Raw genomic sequence first — 12,286 nt, 5'->3', positions numbered from 1 at the left:
TAGAAATAAGGTAAAGAAACAAATGTCTATATTGTTTTACTTGTTATTCACTTGCATGGTCTCTTATGTTTAACTAATCTCTACCCTTTCAGCTACACAAGTGCCAGCAAAACAAAAGGACAGTAAGAGCTGCGAAGTTTATGTTGAATAAAACACTATTGTGAAATGTAAATTTCAATTTAATTGATGTGATACAAATTAGTAAGCTTTACCCAGAGCAACATTGGTTATCATGCTTCAAGCAGGGACAAAGTGGTTCAAGGTGAAAATATAACAATTATAACAAATTATAACAAAAGAAACAATGGACCATAAGCTATGGACCCTGCTGGATGTTTGAAGGTATCAGTTGATATTACAGTTGAGCCGAATGCAGCATTACCATATCCTAGCGATGATTCGGATGCAACAACGGTGCACGAAGCAGTAGGTTCGTTTGTTGCATGGCCGACAAACCTCATATGCGTAGGATATGAGGTATGCTTAAAACTTATGTTAACTTTAATGTGTATATTCAAAGTTTAAAATTTATGCTTAAAATTTTACTTACATATTTTCCTTGGTTATGTTAAATAGACTCCCACAAAATCCAAATCAAAAGATAATGTGATTCCACGGCATACCGAGTCCACGGTTTCAAGAAAAGAGGTAATATACAATTATATGACATATATTCATGGAAGTTGTTACATTCTTAATTTGATCTAACTATTTATATGACATGTAGCTTCAAGAAAATGAGGTTAGCAATGCCTCCGCACAATAAAAAAAGGAGGTTAGCAACGCCTCCGCACGGGTAAAAAGTTCTGGTGCTAAGAAGACCGTAGCTAGGAAAAAACCTACCACCAAGTATAGGTCGTGCCTCAGGACATTTCTAGAGATGACCGATATACCGTGACGGAGTACGTTCTTCGGATCCTCATGGACAATAAAGATGCGGAGAAGTTGTTTTTTATACCGTTTAATACCGGGTTCCCACCGATGTATGTATTTCTAACTTATGAGTTATTTTTATATTTACACATATCTCATATAATTAAATAGTTGGAATTAATTCAAAATATGTTATATTATTATGTAGTACTTTGATGAATTCAAGTGTGCATTTTATACAAAGGATCAAGTGGACGAAATCAAAGAGGAGTGGTGTCAATTCATGATAAAGCTCAATGTTTGTTCATAAATTTGTGTAATTAATGTGTACATTTGTAGTATATGTTATGACTTGTAAATGTGTACATAAATTTGTATATATTTTGATACATTTAAGGCAAAATTGGTTTGAATTGGTATATATATATATTTGTTAGCCAAAAATTGGTAGAAAAAAGGCCAAAATGGCATATATAAAATGTGATAATTGTCTGTCAAAATCTGGTTGAAAACAGGTAGAAATTCTGGTTTATAAACCTGGAAAAAATGTGGTTTAAAACAAAAGCTTCAAAAATTTTCGTATACCTTAGACAGCGCTTTTGTCTAAGGGGGGGATTAGAAAGCGCTTTAGGCAAAAGCGCTGTCTAAGGGGGGGCTTAGACAGCGCTTTTTGAAAAACGCTGTCTAAGGTATACCTAAAAAAATTAAAATAGGAGGGTCTTAGAAAGCGCTTTTGGCCAAAGCGCTGTCTAAGGGGGTGGGGCTTAGACAGCGCTTTTCAAAAGCGCTGTCTAAGGTATACCTAAAAAATTTAAAATAAGAGGGTCTTATAAAGCGCTTTTGGCCAAAGCGCTGTCTAAGGGGGGGGGGGGGGGGGGGGGGGCTTAGACAGCGCTTTTAAGATTTAAAAAAGCGCTGTCTAAACCTTTAGCAGCGGAGGTTTAGACAGCGCTTTAAAGCGCTGTCTAAGGCTAAAAAAAGCGCTGTCTAAGGTCTTGTTTGTTGTAGTGAAAATTTAACATGTTAATTTCAAGAATTAAAACAAGAGCTTTTCTCTGCTAAAAATCTCAAACCAAACTGATATTTTTACTATCTAATCTCAAGAACCAAACAAGAGCTTTTAATTGGTTAAGCTCACGAACCAAACATCAACTTCATCCAAAGAGATTACATAAGAAACAACTCTCTTGTGAGTAACATATAATATTTTCACAATATCAGAAGAGTAAGAAAATTTCATTGATATTTTTTACTCTCAAAGCATTAAGACAACTTAAGTGAAGATATAGAAAAAGACAAGGAATGCAGTAGAAAGTGAGAAAGTATTGTCTCAAATTTGTTTTCTGATGAGTAATGAAATGAGGAGAAACCCTATATTTATAAGAGAAAATTTAGCTCAAAAAGGAGAACGATATGGAATTTTTAATGCTTCTAATCGACTAACCCTAACTATTAATTTATAAGCCAAGATAGAAAAGGAAAGCTTTTGAATTCAACCGTCACTAATAAATTAAAGGGTGCTCTAATCGATTGGGAGACATTACAAAAGTGTTAATCGATAAACCCTAATATGATAATTATACTGGTAAAAAACATACAGGTGTGCATGTTGCCTCTATGAATGGGAGGAAACTCATAGGGTTTAATAGGTATATTATATTATATGGTAGTTAGGGTTTACCCATAACAACGAGAAACTATTATATTATATGGTAGTTAGGGTTTACCCCTAACCTTTCTCTATTAAAAAATGTCTTATCTCACGTTTACCACGATTGGACGATAGAAAAAAGTTGGGGAGAGGCGATACCTCCCTTAGGGCGACATGCTATTGTCACCTCTTTTGGGGTGACCTACAGTCATCGCCCTTGGTAAGTCCATTTGATAAAGGACGAAGTGTTTTTTAGATCGTGACTCCGAGGGTTATCCTGAGGACATGCATTTCTTGAGGACACACTCCCTTAGGTGATGTTTTAATTAGCCTGGGAGATCTAATAGCCTCAGGGGAAGTTATATGTAGTCTGCTGATGATACCATAAGCCCCTCAGGCATGGCGTTGGACCTCTCAGATGAGATTTATGGCAAGCCCTCAGGAAATACTTGTGATCGAGTCTTTTGGGTCATACATCAGTCATTCAAGTGAGGTTTTAATTAGCCTGTGAGATCTAAGCCCACAGGAGAAAGTTATATATAGCTCGGAAGATAAGGCCATAAGTCCCTCATGTGAGGCGTTGACCCTCTTAGACATGACTTCTGTCAAGCCCTCAGGAAAGACTTGTGATCAAGTCTCTCGAGCTAGACTTCGGTCGCACTTTATAGGTGTCATTTTTTTGTCTGATCCCACCCGAAGAAACACTAAGTCCCTCAGGCGGGATTTTAATTAGCTTGGGAAACCTAAGTCCCTCAGAAAAAAGTTATATATAGCTCGGTTAACGAGACCATAAGTCTATCGCCCTGAGATTATACTATGGTGCATCCCGAAAAAGCACCGAACATGCGGAAAAAGAAAATATTGACTATTTTGAGAAAATGTTAGAAGAACAAAGAAAAATATTTGATGAAAAGCTAGATGAGGAGCAGAAAAAACGCATGAAAGACGTGGAAAATTTAGAAGAGTTATATGCGTATGTGAGAATAGTGTTTTATCTAAAATGTATGATATATATTGTATTGATTCTCTTTTGTATTGACATATATGATGCATAGAATCCGTGAAATCATCCAACAATGTACAAAGATGGTGGTGATCAATTTCCTGAAAGAATTATTTTACGCGGTTCTAGCACAAAAGGAATTTGTTCAGTCGCCCCTCCATATATCCATAATGACATATTTGCTCCTTCCGCAAATGAAGTCAGAATATTGATCAAACAACTTATGGATGTTGTAGACCTAATTCCTATGCAGCTAGAACAATGTCCACGGATAGAAGTCTTATATTCTGATCCTAAAGATATAAGAGATTTTCTCTTTGGAAATGAGTGGCTGGACGTAGGGATATTACAAGTTTGGTACACGTAAGTATAGAATATATTGAATATGTTATGATACATTTATAGTTTTTGTATTTCCTCACTTATTTTTTGAATTTTGTTTAACCGTTTAGGTATATTCACCGTATTATTATAGAATTAAATAAATAGAATATTTATGACATATTGGATCTATAAAGTATTTGCTGGACAAAAAATGTTCCAAAAAAGATTGAAGATTACACGTCATCACAAATAAGTGAGGGGGAAAAAGAATGTGACTTAGCACCATTTATTAATTCGTGAGTACTTTTGAAATTACGATTTATCTATTATAGTTAGTTACCATGTTTTAGCAAATACTAATTATATATGCTTGTGTTTATTCAGTGATCATCATATCTTTTAGGACGAATATGGTAATCAAATTGTGTTCCTTACATTGCTCACTTGAACCTAACATGAAACTTATTATTTCTAGGTAAGTTTATGTTTATGAGACTTTTACTTATATTTTCTTTGACTTTGTAATTAGTTTAACACATAATATGTTTAAATCATTTCCAATATACAGGGTTATGCAGCGACACTATTACTTGAACAATACTAGAAAAAAGTTCGCATTTTATCTCGCTTAAGGTAAGTGGATTACTTGTGACATTAATTTACATATATAGTTGCATGCATGTGTGATTATATATTCATGAAATATTTAAATTTGTAGACGAGGAGGCAACCAAAGGGATACGAGTTTGAGTATTTTGTCATGAAACACATGTTAAACATTGTCTTTGCTGGTATTATTGATTCTTGGGAATATGTATATATATTATATATGTCATGAAATGTTTACAATAACATATTAATGTTTAAGTTTGCTATTATTTCAAACCATGTGATATTCAATTTTTTGCACTTTTTTATGTCACTACGCCAAAAACTGGAATAGACAGCGCCCCTTAGAGGGCGCTTTATTACAAAAATGCACTCTAAAGTGAAGAGAAAAAATAAGGAGCATACTATTGGAATAGACAGCGCACTTTAGAGGGCGCTTTTGTAACAAAGCGCACTCTAAAGTGAAGCGAAAAAATAATGAGGAAATGGAGGGACACCAATAGAGGACGCTTTATTGAAAGCGCCCTCTAAGGGTAACCTTAGAGGGCGCTTTTGAAAAAGCGCTCTCTATGTCCATGTACATTTCCAGTTTATAAGGCGCTTTTGGAAAGCCTTAGAGAGCGCTTTTAGAAGCGCCCTCTTAGGCCCCCTTTAGAGGGCACTTTTGTAACAAAGCGCCCTCTAAAGTGAAGCCAAAAAAAAATAATGAGGAAATGGAGGGACAACAATAGAGGGCGCTTTAGTGAAAGCGCCCTCTAAGGGTAACCTTAGAGGGCGCTTTCACTAAAGCGCCCTCTAAGTCCATGTACATTTCCAGTTTAGAAGGCGCTTTTGGAAAGCCTTAGAGAACGCTTTCAGAAGCGCCCTCTTAGGCCCCCTTTAGAGGGCGCTTTTTTTACAAAAGCGCCCTCTAAGGTCCCCTTTAGTAAACATTAAAATTATAACATATACTGCATGTCTCTTTATTTTCCCTCTCTATAAGCTATTTCGTTTACGTAACTGGGTTTTCTCTCTACTGCGATTACTCTCTACTGCGATTACACTCGTCCTCCGTTCGTTCTCCCTCCCTCACCGTCATCGTCGCCGTCGCCTTTTTCTGCTGTTGCGTTCACGTTCACGTCCACCGTCACTGTTCACTTTCTTCTCCATCGTTACCGTCACCTTGAAGGTATTTCTCTTCTCCATCTTTACCGTTCACTTTCTTCATGTGTTTGATTAGGGCATTTTCTAAACTTAGTTTTACATTTTGTGCATTATGTTGATTAATGTTGTTTAGGGCAAACTGAGTTTTTTATTTCTGATTGAAAACTGATATCATTTGAAGTGTGTTTGAGCTTGTGCTTGGAAGTTTGATGATTATGGATGCAAGTTTGTTCATGTTCCAAACACCATAAGTTTGCATTGGTCTTTTGCATGCAGTAGGTGTGTGTGAGTTTGTATTCAATAATGATTAAAAAAAAGAGTTTAGATTGTTGTAACATGAGAGAAATGGAAGGTATATGAATGTGTTCACGTATTGAATCATTGTCTTACTTGGGTCTTATTGAATCATTTCTATATTACAGATAAAATGGCTAACCAAGACGATACCCATGACGCGAATGGATCACGTAACAATGTTGAAAAAGAAATCAAACGAGGATTGACTGTTATGAAGTCAATCATTCGTGCAAGAGACAAGGGTGTAAAATTTGAAGTACATTGGAGTGCTGAAGACCAACTAATTGAGCCTAACGGTTCAATGTTGGCAAGTTACATTGGTTTCCTTGTTCGACAACATATTCCGATTACATGTGATAATTGGAGAAGTCCGGACTTGAAGGTTGACAAAGAAAAAATATGGTCGGAGATACAGGTACTTACCATATATTGTTATATGTTTTTTTTGTTGACTATTTGTTGACCATATATTGTTATAATATTACTTTATAATAACACACTCCATGTGTATGTTTTTTAGAGATCCTTTCACATCGATGAAAGCCGGCAAAAATATTGTATTCAATTGGCTGGAAAAAGACTCTGAGGATTTCGATCCTTTTTGTCCAACAAATTTCTCAAGGATGAGGAAGGAAAATTTGTTGAAGCAGAACGACCAATGAAGTATGCCAAGATTATTTCAGCCGATGAATGGAATAACTTTGTCGCCAAACGAAGAAACGAAAAATTCCATGTAATGTCTATTAATTATGGTATTATACAATTGTTAAGTTACTTGGTTCTAATATGCCTTAAACTTTTTTATCCAGGAAGTAAGCGACATAAATCGGAAAAGGGCATCAAAACCCGCGTATCCGTACAAAAAAGGGCGTACGGGATATGCACGGTTACAACAAAGAATTGTGAGTATATTCAAATGCTATGAGCTTATACATTGTCACAATATGTTATAATTGATGATCTTATAATCTAATTCAATGTGTAGCTAGCCGAGGAGAAAAGTGACGCAACATCTCTTCCGGAGCACGTATTATGGAAGGCTGCTCGGGTTGGGAAGGATGGGGCTGTCGTTGAAGCGGTCCAAACTGTTTATGACGAATGTGTAAGTATATGTAACATTATTTCTTTAATTATATCGAAAATTTTGTTAGACATATAATTCATTTTTAATCTCCTCTAATAATATTTCAGGAGACTTTATCCCAAACCGTACCTTCAACCGAGGTCCAGGATTGCAGGAGCGTACTTAGTCGAGTACTAAATGTTCCTGAGTATTCCGGTCGTGTGAGGGGTAAGGGTTTTGGTGTGACTCCGTCATCATTTTATAAAAAACCAAAAACAAAAAATCCTACCAACAAAGAGGTGATGGAGACCTTGGCGGAGTTAAGGGCACAAGTACTCCAACTGCAAAACGAGAATGCAAGGTATAGAGAGGAAAGGTGCGCCTCCGAGGCAAAAGATACTAGTGACCGAGCTAGTATCAATTGTCAACCGAAATTTCCCGAGGTAATTATATATGTTATTATGAAATTAAAATAACACTTTTTTACTTGACACATATACACGTTAACAATAACATTTATTATTGGTTTAGGGCATTTCACCTTGTCAGCTGTATCTATCGTCACCAACTTATCGCATGGTTGGCAAGGGAAAAGTGCACAACACTTCGGGTGAATTACTTCACCATAATCCCCTCCCGGTGGGATATATGAAAGTTTCGGTTGACCTTGTATTAGATACCGACGCGCTTCTACCATTACCTGACGTTGTTTCAGAGACAACGTTGATGCGAGAAGCAGTCGGATCCTTTGTTGGATGGCCGTCAGATCTAATTTTCCCAGATGCCGAGGTATATATGTTCTAAATGATTATGAATCTTTAGTATTCACATTTCAATTCAGCTACAATTATGATATTTAATCAATCCTTATTACATGGTAATGTTAGACTCCTACAAGACCCACGCATAAAGCTGGTAAAGGGATTTCAAGACGCATCGAGTCGGTTGCATCTCTAAAAGAGGTACAAATATATATACCTATTGAATTATATACGCAACGATTCTGTTGCATCACAAAAAGTCATGATTTAATTTATATGAATTTTTAGGTTCCCGGTCGAAAGTTGAAAAAAGCTGGTAACGATATTCCTCCAACGACGTCCGGGACAAAATCTCAAATTATGATGCGTCTTGAGAAAATGGTGAATGAGTCCGATATTATGCACGGGGCCATTCGTAGTATAGATTTTGATGAAGGTGTTTTCGGAGCTGCTCATTTCGAAATAATTGCAAAGGAGGACATGCAACAACTTTTTGAACACGACGAATTGGGCATCGCTGTCATTCATACATACATATGGTACTCCGATCAATCTATAATTTACTTAGTTGAACAATTTATTTACACATTTCAATGAGTAGTCTAATGTTTATTATGTTTCTATTTAAGGTATATGTATGTAACATTGCTGCGGGGAACTGAATTGTGTAACCGTTTCAATTTTATTGCTGCTTCCCGTATCAACGCAACGTTAATAACGAAAAATCCAACATCCGTAAAGAATGATCTAGTCGATAGATTCATGGCGGCCGGCGATAATACTACACCCAGTTTGTATTTTTTACCGTTTAATTCTGGCAACGGGTTAGATTTTCTTTCTAATAATTTCATTCTAATCTATGTATATCTTTTACGTAGAAAATTTTCATTCATCTAAATTTTTGTTTTATTTTACAGTGGTCACTGGGTGTTGGTTGCTATGGATCTTTCGAGACTAATAGTGTATTATCTCGATTCGTTATCGGGTGATTAGAGTAAATATCCGAGTATGAAGAAGACGGTTGACGCGTAAGTGAAATTCCCCTAAATATTCGTGTGTATTTGTATATTTAATTATGTCTGTCAGATTGATCTCAATATACGTTTTTATTTTGTTAGGGCAATAATAAAATTTAGATCGAAAAAGAATTATCGCAATAGGAAGGACATTACCTGGATCAGAGTTCAGGTATATATTAAGTATCTTATTTTTGCTTATAATAGTGTTTGTTTTTTTGCTTATAATAGTGTTTGTAAGAAATTAACTATATATATATTGTTTGTTTTTCTGTGTAGTGTCCTCAGCAAAATAATTCGGTCGATTGTGGATTTTTTGTATTGAGATTTATGAGAGATATCATTGCGTTGAATCGTATAGACATCCCAAAAATGGTATGGAATAATAACTTAGGGTTTATTTTAATATTATCGGATATTTCATCTAATTTGTTACTAAATCATGAATATGTTTTATTCTCTTAATTGTAGTACTTTGAGGAATACAAATCTTACTCAAGAGCTCATTTGGATGAAATGAAGGATGAATTGTGTCAATTCATTGTTGATCAAAGAATCATATAGCTAGGTTGTATATTGTTGTACATATATGTATGGAATGTTGTTGTTGTATATATGTTGTATATTGTTGTTGTACTTTTACTAACTCATGAATATGTTGTTGTATATTGTTGATCAAAGAATCATATATTATGTTGTATATATGGAGGATTAATGTTGTATATAAATGGATTCATGTTGTATATATCAATGGATTAATGGTGTATAACATTGGATTAAAGGATGAAATCAATATGAATTTTACACTTTTGCAGCATGCGAACAGGTTACCAATTAAATATCCACTGTTTTTCAAACAAATTTTTTTAAAATAACTAACACTTTAGAGGGTGCTTTCTGTAGGAAGCGCCCTCTAAACATTTTACATTGACAACTTTAGAGGGCGCTTTATCCAGAAAGCGCCCTCTAAACACTTTACATTGACAACTTTAGAGGGCGCTTAACACTTTAGAGGGCGCTTTATGTAGGAAGCGCCCTCTAAACATTTTACATTGACAACTTTAGAGGGCGCTTTGTCCAGAAAGCGCCCTCTAAACACTTTACATTGACAACTTTAGAGGGCGCTTTTTCCAGAAAGCGCCCTCTAAACACTTTACATTGACAACTTTAGAGGGCGCTTTTTCTAGAAAGCGCCCTCTAAGGTGTCCCTTTATGGACCACTCCAGAGGGCGCTTTTTTCTGAAAGCGCACTATAATGTGGCCCTTAAAGGGCCACTTTAGACAGCGCTTTCTCCAGGAAAACAAAGCGCTGTCTTTACCTATGCCAGCGCCACTTTAGAGGGCGCTTAAAAGCGCTGTTATAGGCCAAAATAAGCGCCCTCTTTTCCCTTATTTGGCGTAGTGTGTAGACGTTTACTGACACTACACCATTCTCCATCGACGATGATAAAGACCTCTGTAAACATTGGACATTTTGATATAGTCGACTATAAAGACCTTGTGATCGGATGTACTTATTTGTTTTTGGAATGAAAAAATATTTATATTAAAAAAAATAATGTCTTATCATTAAAAGTTAAAAATTATCAAAATAAAGAGATTAAAAGTGTATTTAAATCAGACAAATTTTTATAAATTTCTTTTCTTAAAATAAAAAAAGATTTTTTTTTTTAAACTTTTTTTTTAAACCTAAAAGTTTATTATGAAAATTAAGTGTCTATGAGCCATCTTTAAATATGCTATGTGGAAATTAGAAGATAAGATGAAATAGTTTCTACTTTGTCCGCTTTAAGTTTACTTAATTTTAAAGGGGATAAGTATTAAGAGACCTTTTATTTTAATTAAGAGAGAAAGAATGTTTTAGTTAAGTATCCTAATAGATCAAACTACACTTCCAAAAGGTCATATGCAATCCAAAAAACATAAGCTTATGGCAAGTAACATATAACTTGAACCGGGAATGTTTTGATCACATCAGATTTAGATTTTCAAATTCTATCTGGACTTAGCTAATCCGCACCTGCTCATACTTAATGAACCATGAACAATTTGGCATAGAATGTGTTCATGAATCAAGAAAATCAATAATTATTGACTTGAACAATATTATCAAATTGTTTGTATAATTAAAACTCACATTTGTATTTTAAAATTATGATTAAATATATAGGAGGAAACAACAAACCTTATGTGGCAACAATTTTTTCCAACCCAAATAAATCTTTCTTAAATATATCTAAATCATAACACAAGGGTCACACACATACTATACTAACTAGTAACTACAACTAGAATATCTATTTATGTATACGTCGTTGGTTCAAGTGGCAGAATGGTAAATCTGTCGAGTGGGAGAGCCAGAAGCTGAGGAGCAACATCCTTGATTGGAAGAATTCCTCCTTCCTTGCATTTAAATTTTGACAGAAATTTAGCAGCTTCTTCCTTTGTCATCTTTACCTTTACTCTAATATTCATCTTTTCTCTTTCTCCAAATTCATCAATACCACTACTACAATCACTGTTGCAGCTTCGTCTTCCTTTCATCAACTCCTTCTTTTCGTCTTTTTCCAAAAGAGCATCTCGTTCTGAATCCATAAACCTCACACTTTTCATTACTGCCTTCCTTCTCAGCTTTGCATTGGCCAATTCTTCTTTGTATATTATTGCCTTTGTGTCTTTGAGTTTTTCTGTTAATTTTTCATCTGAGATTTTCATATTAAGAAATTCATGACATGCAAACAATATAGTACGAAACATGATTATATTTTTGAAAGAATGGTACTAGAAAAAAAAATGGAAAGGAAAAGAGGGATGAGGAAAACTATGGACATACAAGAGTGAATTTATAGTATAAGGATAACCATATGATAGGTCAAGGGGAACGGGATACAGAGGTTATGGACTAAGTACAGGAAATAATGTGCTCAATTAATGACCCACCCGTCAAGGTAGAGAAAAAGTCATGTCTATATTTTCTAATATTATTCAAGCTTTATAGTGATTGATGTGCTCCTTTTTTTTTACTCTGAACCAAGTTACTTCATTAACTTGAATTGAGAGCATTACAATAGACATTGGTACGTAGTATTGTTAATATTGTTCAACATAAGAAGATATTAGAGATTAATGAAGTAACTTGTCCGACAAGTCAACTTCACTATTGATAAACACTACGCCAAAAACTGGAATAGACAGCGCATCTTAGAGGGCGCTTTCTTAAAGAAGCGCACTCTAAAGTGAAGAGAAAAAATAAGGAGCGAACAACTGGAATAGACAGCGCACTTTAGAGGGCGCTTTTGTAACAAAGCGCCCTCTAAAGTGAAGCGAAAAAATAATGAGGAAATGGAGGGACACCAATAGAGGGCGCGTTTATGAAAGCGCCCTCTAAGGGTATCCTTAGAGGGCGCTTTTAAAAAAGCGCTCTCTAAGTCCATGTACATTTCCAGTTTATAAGGCGCTTTTGGAAAGCCTTAGAGAGCGCCCTCTTAGGCCCCCTTTAGAGGGCGCTTTTTTTACACAAGCGTCCTCTAAGGTCCCCTTTAGTAA

The 12,286-nt window shown here is 35.3% G+C and overlaps 1 protein-coding gene across 1 annotated transcript; it reads right to left on the bottom strand.

Annotated features, from left to right (window-relative positions):
* Positions 1–10,647: 10,647 nt before the first annotated feature.
* On the bottom strand, positions 10,648–11,609 carry LOC127121588 (uncharacterized). The gene has a single exon (XM_051052049.1). It carries the CDS (start codon positions 11,495–11,497, stop codon positions 11,042–11,044), a length of 456 nt encoding a protein of 151 aa, XP_050908006.1. The 5' UTR covers positions 11,498–11,609; the 3' UTR covers positions 10,648–11,041.
* Positions 11,610–12,286: the final 677 nt, after the last annotated feature.

The sequence above is a fragment of the Lathyrus oleraceus genome, chromosome 2 (genome assembly GCF_024323335.1).
Source record: "Lathyrus oleraceus cultivar Zhongwan6 chromosome 2, CAAS_Psat_ZW6_1.0, whole genome shotgun sequence".
In the NCBI taxonomy this organism is placed as follows: Eukaryota; Viridiplantae; Streptophyta; class Magnoliopsida; order Fabales; family Fabaceae; genus Lathyrus; species Lathyrus oleraceus.
This window is presented reverse-complemented; position numbering and strand designations above follow the sequence as displayed.

Coding starts and splice junctions, on each gene's coding strand:
- LOC127121588 (XM_051052049.1), bottom strand. CDS start 11,497: ATGTTTCGTACTATATTGTTTGCATGTCATGAATTTCTTAATATGAAA.